Genomic DNA, 19,381 nt, shown 5'->3' on the forward strand with positions numbered 1-19,381 from the left:
GTCATTTAAAAAACATTTTTAAGCTATCCCCTTGTATTATCTTCCCTTTCCCACAAAATCACCGCTTAGATAAACAAGTCTCAATCCCCACCCATGTCTTGAGTTTAGCCAGTCAAGAATGAGCACATCTCCGATAACCTTAACTCAAAATGTGCAGCACTCCTATTGATTTTTTTCTTTCCAAAAAATCTCTGGAAGGTAATGAATATAAGCACAAAGAGCAACTTAGTACAAGAATCTATAATGTATTAATCAGACATGCTACTTCACACATTTCCCACTTTCGAGGTAGGGAAGAAGTGACAGGAAAGCAGGCAAAAGAGAAGTCACATTTTGGTCTTCCTAGTGTTTTTGATGTTTAGGTTTGGGTTTTTTTCCACTTGTCTGTACTTTGGACCCACACAGTCCTGTTACAAACAGTACAGTTCCAGACACAGACAAGAACCTCTATGAAACAAAACAGTGCGCTGCATTTCTGGTAATTTTGCTGTCCAGTTTCCGATTTCAGCCTACGCAGTTTAGGCATGAAATTTCAAATGCATGAAGATTCCATTAGATTTTTTGTAAAAAGGAAACTAAGTATTATAAACTTTTTAAAAAATACTTTAAATAACATAATTTGTTTAAATTCATGAAAGAAAACACAACATCATGAAAGTCCGTCCATTCCTTCCTTTAGCTCTTATTAAGTAAAAAATTCATTTATTTGTACAAATTTGCTACAGTGTATGTTTTTAACTCATATGCTTCTTTTGCTTCTATTTTGGGCACTTATCTGGGCAGACCTCACATGATGCTGGAAATCTTACCATTTCTAAAAAAAATTCAACTGTTTAACAAAACCTAATCTCATACAGACATGTGGAGCACTTGATGTATCTACAAGGACAGGATTATCTGAAATTGTAATTTTCAAATTCAAAGTCTCTTGTCCTTCATATTAGCATCTCAAAAGCAGGTATCACAGTCCAAGTTTATTTAAACTTAACATAGACTAGGAACACTATGGAATAAGCACATCATAACTTCTACTTGTTCAAACTGGATGCCAAGCCTACATGAAAGTTCTCAGTGTAATCAACCGCATCAAGTATTATAACTGGAAGACAAAATAGAGAGATCTGCAAATTAGAAATCGAAGCTTTGTTCAAGTCCTTTGGTGTCTGGTTCACTTACATCCAGGACAGTCATGAGAAGTCTTGGCTACCATACTGTCTACTCCGTTTGCTCCATTACATTTACATTACTATGCTGTGTTTCAGTTACCTGACAGGCTAATAATTTTCTCTTTCTTCATAATGTAAACTTTGTTTCTGAAGATCCCCCTAACCTCACCTGGGCTTCCTTTGAATCACTAAAGATGGGCCAAGAATAAAGAGATGATGCAGAGCAGAATGCAGAGAGGCTCATACTAGCTTTGTTTACATGTTCAGCATTAAAATGATGGTCAGATGAGCTAGGAAGAGCCTTCCCTCAGCAAAGCTTATCAGGGATGAAAGGTCTGGGAGAGATGGTATAGAACAGATGTGACATTTCTCAGCAGCATGAAGCAATTCGTTGTATTACCTAAACGATTTTACCTAGGAAATTGCTCCCATTGCAAGGTCATTTGCTATGCCCTTCTGCTGTCTTCCAGCAGCACATAATATTTGGTGACATTTGAGTTCCCACTGAGAGTACTGGATAGTGGTTTGTGGCCTGTAGTCTGTAAAACTGACATTTTATGAACTTTCAGGGTTAAACGCAAATAACCTAACCTGTAATGATAGGGTTTGAGTCCTAAGTCCCTATGTACTTCATACATTATTCCAGGCCACTAGCTGTTCTAACCACCTGGGCTATAAAGCCACATTGTTCCTCAGCTCCTCTTGCTTGTTGCTAGTGCCTAAAAACAGCTGCCATACTCGAGCCTTCTCCTACTTCCCCCAGCACTATCAGAAAACCTTCTTGCAGCCCCAAAGCTGTAATTATCCCTCTCTTGAAGTACTGAAAAATCAAACCTTTCTTCTCAAGCCACCAATTGCAAGAAGGGTCTGTATTATTAGCAGCAGCTCTACAGCACACTGTAACGTTAATCTCCTTTTAGTTGCTTAGGCTATTAGTATCTTCTTATTAAATAAATTTACACTTTTGTTGCATTGTGAAACCCTGCTATTTCACTAGGATAAAAATCCTAGAGGGCAACAAAAAACTGACAAAAAAATAGAGAAAACTTAAGTAATCTTATTCCAGGAACAGAACAACCAAATGCAGGACTTTTTTTTTCCTCTACAGACCGTTCTTAAGGCCTCCTTAATCGTTCTGATATTATGGAAGACAGTCACAACTTTGCAGATGCTGGAGTGAAAGTGCCAGGAAGGACCATTTCAATTTTGTAATCATTAATAAAGACATCTTAAGGACACAGAAAGCAAGTATCTAACTTGTAATTAGTTGGTTGGTCAGTGAAAACCATGTCCATCACTGGAAACAGTATGGATAAAGTAATAAATTATCAATACATTCCTGTACATACACAAGGTAAGTAAATGGGCATAATTTCAAGGTTTTGTCCATGCCCAGTTCTATTTGCTCTGCTGGTCTGCTGCTTGGGTTATCCCAAGCCTAAAGATAATCCTCAGCTCCTTCAGAAATACCCCCCCCCCCCCCCCCCCAAATACAAGTTAGGGCAGCTTATTCATATAGAATATATTTATTCTTAAATTATTACCACAAGGCAAGCAACCATTCTTCCCTTCTAAGGCACTGATGCACAGAGTCCATTTCCTGTGCCTAATGAAGACCTGAGTGAAAATGGTGATGAAATTTCATTTGAACTACAGTTGCCAGAAAAGGCAACAAAACATGAAAACTGATTTGGAAAGATACCAATGAGTATCACCTTATTTGGTGTAGAGCAAAGACCAAAGAGCTATTGAATAGGGATATTCTTCAAAACAGGTAGGAAGGTTACCAGCCTGCAAGCATTGATTACATACAGCCTCATTACACCCATCCATCTATTAACATGTTCTTCTATGGGATCATTCAGACAGCGTTTTGGGACATGCCAACATTAAGCTTTTCTACAAAGGTTGTAAACCAGCTCAAGAGCATTGAAAAGCAGAAAGACGCTGAGGTGTTGGAGCGCATCCAAAGAGCAACAAAGCTGGTGAAGGGCCTAGAGCAGAAGTCTTAAGAGGAGAGGCTGAGGAAACTGGGGTGGTTTAGTCTGGAGAAGAAGAGGCTGAGGGGAGACCTTATTGCTCTCTACAACTACCTGAAAGGAGGTTGTAGCAAGGTGGGTGTCAGCCTCTTCTCCCAAATAACAAGAGACAGGATGAGAGGAAATGGCATCAAGTTGTGCCAAGGGAGTTTCAGACTGGGTATTAGGAAAAATTTCTTTACCAAAAGGGTTATCAAGCATTGGACCAGGCTACCCCGGGAAGTGACTGAGTCACCATCCTTGAAGGTATTTAAAAGAAGTGTAGACATGGTGCTTAGGGACCCGGTTTAGTGGTAGATTTGGCAGTGTTGGGTTTACAGTTGGATTAGATGACCTTAAGGGTCTTTTCCAGCCTAAATGATTCTACGATTCTATATACACGGTTTAAAAGAATACAGAATGGTCAGACTGTTCTCTCTCACTTTTTGGAACTGATATGATTGCCAATCACCAAGCCTTCACCAATACAGCATAGTATGAAGTGAAGACTGATAGCTTTGATTCTGCTTCTAGACAGAGCCTTGTAAGCCTGAAGAAGAGCCCAGCCTGCTTTACTGCCGACAGTCCTAAAGAGGCACTGACATATGATGCAGATGGTGCTAAGCTAGCTGCATAGAAGACCTCTCCAATTTTGCTCTATAAAGCAGCCCAATGGAAGCTTTCCTGTTCTGGATCAAAGTCAGCTGGAGCGTTTTTTTAGCTGGCTGCTATCCAGGCAGTATCAGACTATTGGATAACAGTAACGCTGGGGCTAGCACAGAATCCACTGAATTAATAATGTCATAAGGCAAACCAGATCCTCCGTAGACTCACAGGTAGTCTTAACTGTGTATGATTCCATTTTCACACAAGCAGTACATAGACAATACACTATATTAGAAACATGAAAATTCAGCTGATACCTTTTTGTAAGATAGAGCCATTGGTCAGGCTGGCTGAATGCCTAAACCAACCTGGTACCTTAAAACCATGCAGTTTTCAAGGTGTTAGCATAAAATACATGAAGAATTTTTGTGGAGTGTTTTATGGCCCACTCGTGGTGAATTCTCAGCACAGACATTCAGTGTTACTGTTCATTTACTTCAACAGTCTGGGTATGAATTTTCTACTTTCACAATTTTTTAACTATATTATATAAAGAAGTGGGTGGAGGAGAGTAGAGTAATATCCTGTACAGGCCTGACTAGCGCTATACTCATTGAATACTGCATTTATTTTAAGAATCATGTTTCACAGATGCTACATTGTTCACAACTAAATGAATCCATATATTTTAGGCAACTATTATGCAGATAATCTCTAACCAGCAGGAAACACTTTTTTTTTTTCCAATTTAACAGTACATATGTTTGAACTATATGACAAAGATAATTTCTGTCTTCAGTATTCTTAAAAAAATTATTTTGTCCATAAAGCTTTAAAAGCATTAAAGCACACAGTGCAATTACGTTTGGGTTGACCGCAGTTGGGAGCACAATCCAAAGATTGATTTCATCAGCAAAGAGTCAAATCTTACATTTTCTTTTTCCTTGTTCACAAAACTTTCCCTCTTATTTCTATTTTAGTTTGCTTATTTTATAACAACATTGCAAAATGACACATATCCATTTTTAGCTAAAACAGGCCGTATTTTTCAGTCTCTCCTACGTTTCTTCATATTTTTGGAATAATAGTAATTACAGAATATCCTATTTTCCTATGAATTTATATTCTTGGAAGCCTGATAGCATTACTTGCCATTTCCAAGACAAAGTTTTTTAATTGAAGCAGCATTAGCTAGGAACACAGGTAAAACTAAAGATAGCTGTTCTCAGAGAGAAGCACAGTCCTCCAGATGGAGTAGTTTCTAGATACTCCATCCTTTCCACCGAACAGGAGTCCCAAGAGTAAAACACTAAATCCTTCTGCTGATACACTTGCAATAATCTGCAATGAGCTCGAGACAATGAGTTCCAAAGAACTAGAGCTCCAGAGTACATAACACTTGGATACAAAACTTTAGCAAATGAACTTAGACTGCAATGTCTTATATCAGAACGTGCTTAAAATCGTTTCTGTTCTCCCTCCTTTTAAGCTATCTTTAAGCAAACAAAATAAACCCTCTTATTAAAAGCAAACACACTCCTACATGTTCTGGTAATAAGCAGGAGTCTCAACTACTTGAAATCTGTACTACAGGCAAACTGCTTTTCTCTTACACACATGGTCTTGTATTTAAATGTCACCTGTTGTGGTTAAAAGGTCAAGCCTTGCCAGGACATTTAGCTTTCTGTTTGCATGACTGCATTGCCATCCACAATCCTTACCTTTGTAGCATAAAAAGACCGCTTGCATTATTGTAGCAGGTGAATGCCCCAGTAACAGACTGAAGCCTGATTATCCAATACAGATCTAAAATACATTTTACTGTTGAGGCATAAATCAGCTAAGAGAATATAAAAGACGGATACAGAGTTGGGACAACATAAACAAATAAGGTAACACTGCCCAGCATGAGTACTTAGGTACTCTAGCAAGCCTGGGAATGATAGGGGTGTTTTTCAGGCTTGATGAATCTGGTTCCAGCACTACATCTGTCTAACCTCTTAAGATTAAAAGAAGACACAAACGAGTAAGATTAAACCTATCTGTAAGCCACACAGTTTATAATTGGTACATAAAGCAATCCTCCACCTCCTGAATGGACAAAAAAGTCCAATTTTTTCAACCAGGCTTCTGAAGATAGGGAATTGGAAGTGCATGCCGAGACATTGCAAAGGTTATTGCCTGGATTTTGGAGGAATTTTCTGAAAGACTGATTACAGAAGATTAAATTAATTAAAGATTAATTAAAAATTGAAAATCAAACCAAATGCACACATAAAACAGACACAAAGAAGAAGTTCAAAGTTTGCAATTATTCTGAGAAAAAAACAGCACACACACACAAAACCCAAAAAATACATTGGGAAGTAAAACACAGGGTGTTTAAAACACAAGAAATAAAAAGGAACACTTCCATAAGCTGTGTCTTCTAGGCCTCTGAAGAGCTGCTCATATCAAGTGACCCACATTATTCCCCTTTAAACCCTGTTTAAAACAGTCTCTTACCTGTGTGCAGAGAGCCTGTGTACCTCAGTACATGTGTGCAGAAATGTACTGTGATTGCGTGGTTAGGTTTCTGTAGCAGAAGTCTACAGGTGTGGCATCTGTGAGAAGATGCCAGAAGCTTCCACCATGTCACACAGAGCCAATGCCAGCCAGCTCCGAGATGGACCCACCACTGGCCAAAGCTGAGCCCATCAGCCATGGAGGTAGAGCCTCTGCAATAACATAATCAAGAAGGGGAAAAAAAACCACTGCACAACAGCAACTGCAATAGTTAGAGAGAAGCAAAAGTAATGGAAAGAAACAACTCTGCAGACACCAAGGTCAGCACAGAAGTAAGAGGAGGAAGTGCTCCAGGTGCCAGAGTAGAGGTTCCCCTGGAGCCCATGGTGCAGCCCATGGTGAGGCAGCTGTGCCCCTGCAGCCATGGAGGGTAACGGTGGAGCAGATCTCCACCTGCCACCCATGGAAGAACCCACACCAGAGCAGGCGGATGTGCCTGAAAGAAGCTGTGACCCCATGGAGAGCCTGCACTGGAGCAGGCTCCTGTCAGGACCTGTGACCTCATGGGGAACCCACGCTGGAGCAGTCTGTTCCTATAGAACTGCACCTTGTGGAAGGACCCACAGTGGAGTTTTGTGGAGGTCTGTCTCCCATGGGTGGGGCTCCACACTGAAACAGGGGAAAAGTGTGACAAGGAAGGAGCAGCAGAAACAACGTGTGATGAACTGACTGCCATCCCTGTTCCCCGTCGCCCTGCACCGCTGCAGGGGGGGAGGTAGAGAAAGTGAGAGTGAAGTTGAGCCCAGGAAGAAGGGAGAGGTGGGGGAAAGATTCCTCATTATCATACTCTGATTTGATGGGCAACAAATTAAATTCATTTCCCCAAGTCAAGTCTGTTTTGCCTGTGACAGAAATTGGTGAATGTTCTCTCTCTGTCCTTATCTCAGGCCATGAGACTTTTGTCATATTTTCTTCACCCCTGTCCAGCAGAGGAGGGGGAGTGACAGAGCAGCTTGGTGGGCACCTGGTGGCCAAGGTCAACCCACTTTAAGAGAACACACTAGAAGGCTAAGACCAGCACACTGCAGAATGCCTGGCCTCTTTTCACTCATCAGTTATTTTCATTTACACTTAGTTTAACAGCTCCTAGGATGGTAACAATTACTTTTGTTAAGTTAATTTACACTGCCTACCAAAATGCACCTCATTTCAATACAATGCCTGTAATAGAAATCCACAGAAAAGAACTGAACGGGGTAAGAAAAGTTGTAGTATTATAACATAGCCAAGTGAGCCAAAACATTATTTCCATGTATGCATCATTACTGAACTATGCAGCTTCTCTCCACCCACCCAAAATTCTAAATAGAAATCTCAGCAGAACTGTATGTGTATATATAACTTGTTGGAATATCACAAGGCTCAGGCTTAAAGCTGCCAACTCTGACAACAATGTATGGCACACCAGATCTCTCCTGAAAACTCAAGAGGGAGATGTCAACAACTAAAAGCTATGCATCTCCTTTTCTGTAAACAAGACAAACATACGTGTAACGTCATGGTAAAGTTGCTTTTATTTTAAGACAGTACTTGTCTGATCACCCTACCTTACTGTGTGATATGGTTGTGCCACTCCCAAGTTACACTATCATGCCACATGAAAGACGACGTATTTATTTGAATTTAGTATATTACTTAGAATAGCACAGCTACAAATAAGCTACAGAAATCATAGCAAATAAGGGCTAATTGCACAGGAGTGCTCATTGTACCAGAGTGCTAGGCTTTTTTCTCCTGTTAGTAACACAGAAGTAAGTATGTACATTGTAATGTAATTTCACAAATAAAATAGATCTATTTATTGTATTTCAAAATTATGGCACTCTGGGACACCTTCCCCTTGGAAAGTGGCAAAATAACTAAAAGATAAAGTCACCAGTGAATCACTGATCAGTTGGAACATGGTAACTCTGAACAAAAAGACTTCTAGGCAACACCTCACCCTGAAGGCTTGGCAAAGAGCTTATTTTACACATGTTCTAATGAGTTCTAAGTAATTTTCTTTTTGCTGGAGTCCAAGCAAAAAAAAGAAACAAACCACAGCCAGAAGACTGAGAACATACATTGCATAAGTGGTCATGCTGTGCCATAAAATACACTAATTTTGGTCTACAGACCCTCTTCTTCTGTGCTTCTGAACTATGTTATTAGTCAGGAAAACATATTCAAAAGCCTCAAAACTGACAACTGTCTAAACAAACCAATATTCGCATATAATGAATACATTTACTTAGCAGGTATTACAACGCTACTCTTAGAACTCTTCTTTATGTAAGCTCTGCAGTGTCAAGACATAGGCCTAGCCACATACCGACTCCACTAAAAAGCACAACGTTCTTTTATGAAAACAAAGGTGAAAATTTTATGGGAAGAAAAAAAGGTTAAGAGCTATAATCAATTTCATTCTGAAGTCAGCTCATGGAAATCATATCAGCAGCACCGAATTAGTACTCTTACAGTTTTACAATGCATCTGGCACGGTAGCAGATATTCTCAAATGTCTGATACATCTAATGTTATATTTTTAAAAATCTAATTCAATGCAGGTAAAGCACTGTGACAATACCAGATTCAAAGCACTGGTAAGGATTAATTTACATTTTCAAACTGAGCTGAGCTAATGGCTTGGTCCCATCAAAAGGAGGTCCCACTTCCCATCCCCCGCCCTCTCCCAATTCCACCCTGGTTCCAGGTTCTATCTCCTCTCAGGTGCCGTCTTCCTCCACTACACTGGCTTTGGTACTTCTCAGACCCTTCAACAAACTAACTGAGCATCTGGCAGAAAGCTGTTTCTGTAGTTTCTCTTGGATTAATTTACTGAGTTGAATTAGCACATTGCAAGGACAGAGAAGCACAACAGGAGGAATACAAAGCCAAAGGTGGGAGGACAGAAAGGGAAAGGATCCTCCCCTTTCAGCACTAGCAAGCTTATGATCCAGTTCGTCAGCTCCCTTCAACAACGTGGCTGATGAACCATCTTTAAATCCCGGACAACAGCTGACAGTTAATGGCCCTCTGTGTGATTTCTCAAGGCTGGTATAGTTCAACACTGTTTCAAGTTTTACAGCACCTTATACAATGGTGAAATCATGGAAAGGCAGGTCTAAGAAGGAAACAGGATTACATTTGGTTCAACGCCATTTTTAAAGTTTCTAAGCTAAAATAATGGGGTTTTTTATTTAAAAGTTCAATAAAACAACAAAAAAACCCAACAGAAAGAATATATTTACAGACCACTAATACTAACAATAGGCTAAATATAGAGAAACTCCTGAAATCCTGTATTTTTCCTCTTTAACAGCAAATATCATGTAAATAACAAGCTATTAAATCACTTTCCTAACAGCACAACATTTCAGACAAAAGCAATTTATATTAGTATCAGGTGAACACAGATTTGTATTCTGTAGTGTTACCTGTTTGAGTTGGTTTTGTTCCTGATTTCACGGAGAAATGAAGGGAAAAGGATACGCAGTTTAAATGTTATGGGGAAATAGAATTCATGTGTGAAATACTAGGGCCTGAGCAGTGAGGCCCTGAACCAAAGTTGACCTCTAGGTGAACCTCACAACCTAACAATATACCTAACATGTATCATATTGATCACACACGCAATGTATTACCTTACAATATATCTAATATGCATACTATATTGATCATATACGCAATGTATTACCTTATTAATATATGTCAGTTCATAAAAGTTTTGTTGTAATGCTTATAGAGCTTTGCTGTAACTGTTTAAGGTTGGTCAGCAGGAAAGGAAGATACTAATTGCATAACAGTAGCCCTTTCACCACAGATGGCAAAGGAATGTGGCAAATTGTGCCAAGTTTTGTTGAGAGATACATAATCAAGATCAGTAGATTCTTTTGTTCTTGTTACCTTCTCTCTCCGCCCAGTCCAGGCTCCAGACAGAAGTAACAAGGAGAAAACCACACCAGATGTTTTTACACAGTTTAAGATAGAAAGTTGTTTATTCAACTGTATAAAAGCAGGGACTGTTTGCAGGGAAATCTGGAAGCCTCATCTATACAGTGGACACAATGTATAGAGATTTCCCAATTGCCAGGAAGGGTTCTCCAAATCCTTGCTGCAACTGGGCTCCCCAGCAACTGCAGATCTGAACGACGGTAACGTATTATTAGGGCAATTGGTGATGCATCTTTCTTAATCACTATCGCTAACTCTATGTAGTAATGATTAGGTGCATCACCTTACTTTCTGCTTGCTATAGCAGTTTGCTTATTATTTTGCTGCTTTACCTTATCTTGCTTTAATTTATTTTCACAGTATTATTTTTCTCATTATTTTATCACTTAAACATAAGTAAAAATAAGATAACTTCTTTAACTTGGTGCCTGTGTTCTTTGTGCTAACCCCGTCTTCTACTATATAAATACCACAAACAGAAAAGAATAGATAGAAAGAAAACACAGAGACAGGGTCTTACGAGTAAAGCTTTTTTAACTGAAAACACCTCTGCCAAAATATTTGCAACTGGTAAGTGGAATCATAGGCAGATATACCACTAGCGTTCTATTTACATCTACTCTGAACAGCTCCAGATGATGATTTTCAAAAACTACCTTGCCAGGGATGCTCTCTGCCTCAGAAAATGGTTCTTCCCATGACCAGAAGAGTTAATCTAAAAGTAAAATCCAAACTGCACAAATGAGTTTCTAAAAAAGTTAATAATAATAATGGACACAGTCGACAAGCCAGAGCTAGTAAACAAGGAGACATTAGAGGGAGCATTTCAAGTTAACATCTACCACTGTATGTTCAAATTCCTCACAAAGTTTTTAGACAAACTAGTAATAGTTTGGTTTATATTCCAGGCCCAAATTCTTCAGAAAAAATGGAAATTAGGCAAGTTGCAACAACAAACCAATTAAAACAAAAGCACATTTCCCTTATTAATTTATACAGCTAATGACTGGAAGATACTATGAGATCATCCAATCTCCTGCCCAACAAATTTGGACAATTTTCTTTGTTTCTATAAATCCTGTTTCAAGTTATGCAAGGGCTTCAAAACTATTCTTAAAGACTAACCTGTGTTCTAGCAAACAGCACCACCAGATTTTTCCCTTTAAGGGCACAATCATTCTTTTTTCACCATTCTTACAACATTCTTGCATGTTTCTATTAAACAGCGCTGCACTTAAAGCAGGGATTTTCAGTGAACTATCCAAGATCTTTGTTCTGAACGGCTAACAGTGATAGTACTATGCAAGATGTATGAGCAATTCAAATAAATTTTTCCAACGTATATTAACTTTGGCTCCCTTCCTCAAAACCTCTCAATCTTCTCATCTAGATCAGTATATACCACACGGTTAAACCTAGAGTTGCTGTTAGCCTCATAGGCCCCTTTGTCAGAGCAGTATCATGCTTAATACAAGTAGCGGGACAAAACTAGACACTCAATTTTAATCACACAAAAATGTTTACAACAGCAGAATATCTTATTTACAAGCTTTTACAACACAGTAAATTAACAACTTGTTGCATATTTTAAAAACAAAGTTAATTTATTTTAACTAGGGGGTTTTTATTTGTTATCTGGGAAAAAAAAGAAGACAATGTAACTCTTATATTACTGGCAATTCCTGAGTACTGCAGTTGCCCAAAATCACCCAACGTGTTTTAGGTGCAGGTTCCTCTATAGAGTTCACATTCATTTGCTTCTCTTGCTTTTGTATGGTACTAAAAAATTACACTCTGGCATTATAGACTCGCTCACAGTAGAATTATAGTATCACCAAATGTTAATAGTTGATTCTTCCCTGGAGAAAATAAAGAAGGCAGAGGATTGAGCCTACTTAGAAGGCAACAGGCTCAACATCCCACAATGCTGGCTGAGAACCTCAGTATGACCTGGCAAAATGTGCTTACAGCCCAGAAAGCCAACTGTACCCTGGGCTGCATCAAAAAAAGCGTGACCAGCTCCCAAGTCAAGGGAGGTGATTCTCCTCCTCTACCCCACTCTTATGGGACCCCACTTGGAGGACTGTGTTCAGATGTGGGGCCCTCCAGATAAGAAACATCTCTTGGAGTGAGTTCAGAGGAGAGCCACAAAGATGGTCAGAGGGCTGGAGCACCTCCCCTGTGAAGACAGGCTGAGAGAGTTGGGGTTGTTCAGCCTAGAAAATACACAGCTCCAGGAAGACTTTATAGCAGCCTTCCAGTACTTCAAGGGGGCCTATAAGAAAGCTGGGGAGGGACTTTCTCCAAGGGCCTGTAGTGACAGGACAAGGGGTAACGGTTTGCAACCGAGAGTAGATTTAGGTGAGATATAAGGAAAAAATTCTTTACTGTGAAGGTGGTGAGACACTGGAACAGGTTGCCCAGAGAAACTGTGGATGCCCCATCCCTGGAGGTGTTCAAGGCCAGGCTGGATGAGGCTTTGAGAAACCTGCTCTAGTGGGAGAGGTGTTCCCGCCCATGGCAGGGGGGTTGGAACTTGATGATCTTTAAGGTCCCTTCCAACCCTAACCACTTCATTATTCTAAGCATTCTGGTGTTTTCAAATACAGCAGTACTATTCATCACCTTCAGCTAGATCTTGTCAAACTTAACACAGCATTAATAAAATAATGCATAAAGCCTATCTACTTATGTATGCCATAAACGAACAGTAGAAAGAGGAAAAAAAGAAAAACACACCAAACTTCAAATCCAAAACAAGTGTTCTACTGGGACTGGAAAAGAGACAACACAGAAAGATCAACAAAAATAAAAACAAAAAAATGTAATTCACTATGATCACAAGTCTACAAATCTCTCTACAATTTGCTGCTACCTATAAAATAGATGTAAAAGCGAAGGGCAGTAGAAAAAAAAAACACATTTACTTAAGAAGATAAAGAACGGAAGAAGGACAAAAGGTAAGATCTTTCAATTAAAAGGTAAATTGTTATTTTGCTTAGGACTTAAAAGGCTTTAGTACACACACTAAAGAGAGAAGCAAATACTATGTTCATATGGTATAATGTCCTTTAAATACAGGACTCCTAGAAGCCATTTTAAAGCATGTGTTTTAAAATGGTATGTGATCACATCTTGGGCTTTCAGCAACTGTGAGTCCACCATATGATTAAGCTGTTGCACATTTAATTATCCTTGCTACTATAAGGGTTCAAGAATCTGAAGTAATACAGCCCTCTCTACCTCACCTCCACATCTTCCAGTGATACCAGACGTCATCAAGTATATTCTAACACGAGTACAGTACACCCTTCAGAAACTCACCGAAACACTGAAAAATATCTATGTGACTTAGATTTTTATTATTTGCAGAAAGGGGGAAGGGGGGAACCACTCCACATTTAATTCTGTGTATCTTAAAAATGTATTGCAGTATCCTTGCTATCGGGTTTGATGCTTGCAGAACGAGCCACGTGTGAACATCCAACACCTAAAATGCCAAGCGTTTAAAATATTTATTAACTTAGAACTAGTTTATAACAACCAGAAATAACTGCTAATGACTCCAGCTGCAAATTAAGTAAATAAAAAGACGATGGTTGACAAGGAAGAAAACAAATTTGGTTGGACAGTAACACAGCTACCAGCCAGAGTACTATTATCATGTGTCTCCCAAGAACTTGGGAGTCTACTCTCCTGTTCTACAAAGGATACCCTACAGCTGCTGACATATTATATTTTGGTTAGTACTAACTTACACTACTGGTACAGTACTTAAATAGCCTATGTACAAAGTATTTAGAAGTGAACCAAAACAGTTTTACTGGAAACAAGTGTTAACGCTACAAATAATGAGTATATAAAAAAAACCTTTCAACAAAAATAGGTTGGGTTTCCAGAATGCTCAGCATCAGTCTTAACTCTGTTCTATTCACATCAATAGGAAAAAAAAATCCACAGTATATTTTATTTTGATCCTCTCTGCCCCTAAAGTTAAATCTGAATCAGTGCTCTCTTCTCTCCTGAGACACCTTCAGTATCTTCTACATCTAGCTACTGCAGTTAACATACAGGATGCTGTTTTCTTTGCTTTTTGCATAGAAAGATACCATATTGGTTTTGATGGAAACACTACGGCTAGTATTTTATTATTTGTACTACTGAAACACTGAATATTTTTATAGTGTTTAATATTATTTCTTATGCATTATTTATGAGTTTGATGTGAAAATCTCTCTTTAAATCACACTGTGCCTAGCAGTAGATAATTGCATAGAAACAGGTTATGTTACCTTTAGGAAACTTGCATTTTTGGTACAGTGCCCCACTACCTAACACATCTGCATTTACTTTAGAAGTGAATGCACACAGTCATAAGCAAGGAAATAAAATTTTCCTAGTTACTGCGATGATTCTGAAGGTTAATTTTCTCTAAAATATTAGAACAGGTTCAACAAAGCAAAAGAATAACCTATGGATATTATTTAGCTTTTTTTGATGTAAACAAAAATACCTGACAGTACCCTTGGCAAGCAACAGACGTGAAATTCCATTGTTTATAAACAAACGAATTACTTACCAATTTGTGTGATTTTACAATCATATTTCATGCACTGAAAACAAAAAAATACTTCCATACTAAAGCTGTGCCAGTCATCTTAAAAAATTATAGACATATTGATTTAAGAAGAAAAGAAGATTATAATACAGGTTTCTGTCAATAAAACTACATTTCCTTCTCATACAACTTGTTAGTGTAACAAAATAGATAAAAGATCTTTATTTTATTTTTTCTTAACCTTTCCAGCACTTTGAATCAAAAGAAAAATAAGCCAACTGACAAAAAAGTTCCCAGGCCTATTCTGGTGCTTAATAAAATATTCCACTATACAGAGGAAGAAGATTAAAAATATCAGCAGGTCCTCATTCCCAAGGCAGTCTTAGGTTAGCCACAGAAAATAACATGCTCTCAGAATTTCTTCAGAATTTACTTATCACTTAAAAGTGTTTCTGAACTTTTCTATCAAAGCAATTCAAAAGAACACAGAGCAGAGACGCAAAAATGGTCTTTAACAGTCTGCCTGCAGACACTAGAATTCATAATTTTACACAGAAACAACAAAATGAAAGCAAGTCCCTGACGAGCTTTGTAACTGGCATTCAAGATCCTGTAGGCTCTCATCTGGCAAATTTCAGACCGCCGTGGCAATTAAGAGTAATAAGGAACACATAGATTCACCACTACCATTAATTCAAAGATGCTAAAGTAGGCATGTAATGTAAAGACAGGCTTCACAACTTGCTACATTAAGAGCATACAATGGAACATCTTTGTTGGTGTGACTAAGCCACCAAACCCTTTTAATCATAGTTTACATTAAAGCCACTTGTTATTTAGCAGAACTGTGACTATGTTCAACCTTTTGCCAACACAGCACTGACAAAGAGGTATGAAACCACCCTTGATATTACTATACTCACAAAAATTTACAAGCACGTACCCTTAGCCTAGAAAAACTCCTCCCATGTAACATGGGGAGGAACATAGACAGGAAACTGTCAGGAACAAACGAGTACAGAGGAGAACTTTTTCTGCCTTCTAGACACAAAGTTTAAAATTTGGGAAATACTGGTCATGAAGCTGGAATGCCAAAGAAGGATTCAGTGTCATCCTCTCTGTTAAATAATAACATCTTTATCTGGTCATTAACTGGTTCTGTATCATGTCTCCATTTGGAAGCTCAGACCTCTAGCTAAGCACCTGAGGAATTTTTTAAACAGGCATAAAATTAATGAGCAAGGGCTCCAAACAAGTGTTTGTTTTCAAAAATTAGATAGAACAATATTTACTCCATTAGATACAAGTTTTTACTTTAACATAAATTAACATAAATTAAATTCCTAAGCTATTTCAGAATTAATAGCTTTATTTGAAAAAAATAAACGATGTGCTATTTCAAAACTGCAAATTATGCAGAAGAAACTAATTCCAGGTCATACAGTTCCTCTACAACTATTTTTCTTCCTCATCTTGGATCTGTTTCCATTTGCAACATTATTCTGGCTTATTAAAGCTTTATAATTGAGACAGAGATGAAAATGCCTATTACAAAGAGCAACAATTATTAACTGCTGTGAAAATAAACTGGCTTGTATGTAACTTATGGAAAGCAACAGATGGCCAAGTAGGGTATGCTGAAACAACAAACATGAGTGGTTTTGTTGCTCACTTTGCTTCTCCACCCCAAAGAAGATCATCAACAGAAACTGCAAGCATTTCTCAAGTAATAGCTAATTGCACAGATGAATTTGTCCTGGAAAAAAGACATATATGAAATAATCATAAACCGCAGAGGCATATTTTAAAAAGTTAAGCCAAAGTCTTTGAGTTTTGGACTTGGTTTTTTACACAATTTTGCATTAAGATCCTCCACATCCATTATGCTCCTTGATACCATTTCAGTTGCTAATGCGGCTCAAATCCTTCCCCCTTTTCCACAAAAGTTCTTGTAAGAAGCTGTTTAAAATTGCAGGAATCCAACATTCCTGCAATCTGCTAACAGGCAGACTGCACAAATGGAATAGTAAATTAAAGTAAGAGATGAAACCTTGATTCAGTAGGTTCTCTTGAAAGTACAAAAAACCCTTCCTTCAGAAATACCGAGCAGTACCCATCATCCATTGTTTCATTTGCCTCAAATTGCAATGACAAACAATACCAGTATTTGCTTAAAAGAAAGACATTTCCTGTGGACCAAGTAAACCACGAACAGGTAAGGAAAAGAGAAACCTGAGAGACAAATGGGAAAGAGAGATCATTCTATTGGTTTCTTTTTTTAAAGATGAACTACCTTTAATTAAAGAAGGATCAATTTACAGAACTGACAGTGACAGTACAGCTGTACTGACTTTAGGTACGCTACGGCATTGGTTACCATGGGAAAGGAAGGTTGTATTATAGTCAAATACACAAATAGGCTCTGCCATTTTGAATGCCCCAAGTTCTGAACAGAGAGTAAGATGATGTAGTTCAGAGATCTTGATGGATAAAGCTTGCATTGCCTATTGGTAATTGACTTATTTTTTACCAACAGTGCTGGTGCTAACAAAATATAAGTTGAGATCCTCCAAGAAACAAATAGTTCTTGCACAGTAATTTTGAAGTAGTGTTTCCTCAAAAACACAACCGGCTTTGAGTTAGGTACCCAGTTCCCAAACTCCACACATTTAACAAGAACTTCTCTTCTCCTGCTCAGCTCCTTATAGAAACTGCTCACCTGAAGGCTAACTGAATCCCAAGCATTCACGTAGTCAAAGAGAGAAAAGCAGAAGATAATATGCTTTTGTATACTGTGGACTAAAATTACTGCAGAAGACTATTAGACTAATTACTAGTTGTATACCAAAATTAACAAGTATTAATTCAACCCTTGAAGTAGCCTTGGAAAAAAAAAAAAAAAGAAAAGAAAAATGAGATATCCTAACACAATAGTTTGGAAATAAACTTGTACCTGTCAGTACTACACTTGGATGCTCTTACCATAATTCATCATTGATAGAACAATTTTCTCACTCTGTAACACTAGTCACTAAGGAAGAGCTCGGCCCAAACCCTACAAAGACTCAAAACTATCCCATCAAAAGGACAGCAAGCAGATATGCTCATACTCCTTCAATAAATAAACATTCACCACCACACATTTTTGAACACACAACATGGGTAGCATACATGTAGGCAGCTGAAGCAGCCAAACTTGACCTATATCCATACAACAGAATTTAGACGTTGTTTTCAAAATTAAAAAATTCCATAACCTGCTTAATACACACAGTCGCAGTTAGACAGAACCTGGTACGTTCTGGATCAAGGCCACCATAGCATAAAAACAAGTGTAACATTCTCCTTTTTCAAAAGGAAAATATGGATCTGCATACACCTCAGTCCACAAAGATGTGAAAAAATTCTCATGCAGTGATGTTAGAGGTTAGTAGAACCTCGTGAACTACTTTAATCTAAATAGTATGTATGGTATGACAAAGAGAGATGGAGTGTCCTGAAACATCCAAGTTTTGTCAGATACAAGCAAGAGCAATGCAGTAAATACTCGGAACAGCCAGCCTGCTTTCCAAAATCCCAACTCTAAGAACTCACTGGCTGAACAAAAGTTGCAGTTACTCCAATTCTACTGGAAAATGTCATCTCACTTGAAATACCAGATTCAGCACCCAAAGCCTGCAGGACCCTAGAATTTTTTGGCCTGAAGTGCCTAAATTGAACTGTCAAAATAGACACCCCATGTTGCCGCTCCCATTAAACAGAAAAATTCAGCCTCCCAACACATCCTGGTGCAAAGCAACACAAGAACAAAAATCTGGGAGCAAGACCTTGCCAAATCCCTCAGACCCTTGTTCACAAACATGTACACCCAATTGCACAGTAAAAAGTACTGAGCCTCACTTACATGACTAGGGAAATCTGCACCTTCTTAAATCGTGGCCCTAGAGACCTTGGAAAGGTTAAGCCTCATATTCTTTCTCAGTTTGTTTTTTTTTTTAAACCAGACAGTTTTCTTGTACTTTTTTTGTCCCACGGTTCAATTGATTCTGCAAAGGTAGATGGGACCAGCTGGAGAGAACGACTAAAGAAGTTATCACAGAGTAAGGAAAAAGTAACACTAAGGTGGAGGTATCTGGACCATGCAGTAGCCTTACCTCCTGGATTCGCCTGCGGGCCCGCTGCAGCACCTCCTCGTATCCCTTCTGTCGCAGCTCACTCAGACTCTCATAATACTCTTCAGGGTCGTCAGTCTCCGTGAAGAGCACCTGCGAAAGGATCTTCCAGCCACAGGTATCCAAGCTGTGAACCAAGTAAACTTGCAGGTTGTAGCAGAGAGCATCCATCTCCTGCTCGGATAGCTCTGGGGCTCCGAACAGCACCGTCCACATGCCCGAGGGCTCCTCGGGGAAGGCAGGCAGGTAGGGCTCCAGCTCCGAGTTGACCGAGCACAGCTGCTGGTGCACAGCCCTCAAGTCTTGGAAGGAGAAAAGGCCGGCCCAGCTGCACTCCTCCCCCGCGGGCTCTGCGTCGGGAGC

At 38.8% G+C, this 19,381-nt stretch overlaps 1 protein-coding gene across 1 annotated transcript in view; it reads right to left on the bottom strand.

Annotated features, from left to right (window-relative positions):
• Nucleotides 1-19,375, bottom strand: part of JMY (junction mediating and regulatory protein, p53 cofactor) — a 55,867-nt gene extending 36,492 nt beyond the window's left edge. The window contains exon 1 of the mRNA XM_010081149.1: nucleotides 19,001-19,375. Within this exon, the coding sequence (XP_010079451.1) occupies nucleotides 19,001-19,234 (234 nt within the window). The 5' untranslated portion in view covers nucleotides 19,235-19,375. The remainder of the gene's footprint in view (nucleotides 1-19,000) is intronic.
• Between the last annotated feature and the right edge of the window lie 6 nt (nucleotides 19,376-19,381).

The sequence above is a fragment of the Pterocles gutturalis genome, unplaced genomic scaffold (genome assembly GCF_000699245.1).
Source record: "Pterocles gutturalis isolate BGI_N339 unplaced genomic scaffold, ASM69924v1 scaffold9269, whole genome shotgun sequence".
Taxonomy (NCBI): domain Eukaryota; kingdom Metazoa; phylum Chordata; class Aves; order Pterocliformes; family Pteroclidae; genus Pterocles; species Pterocles gutturalis.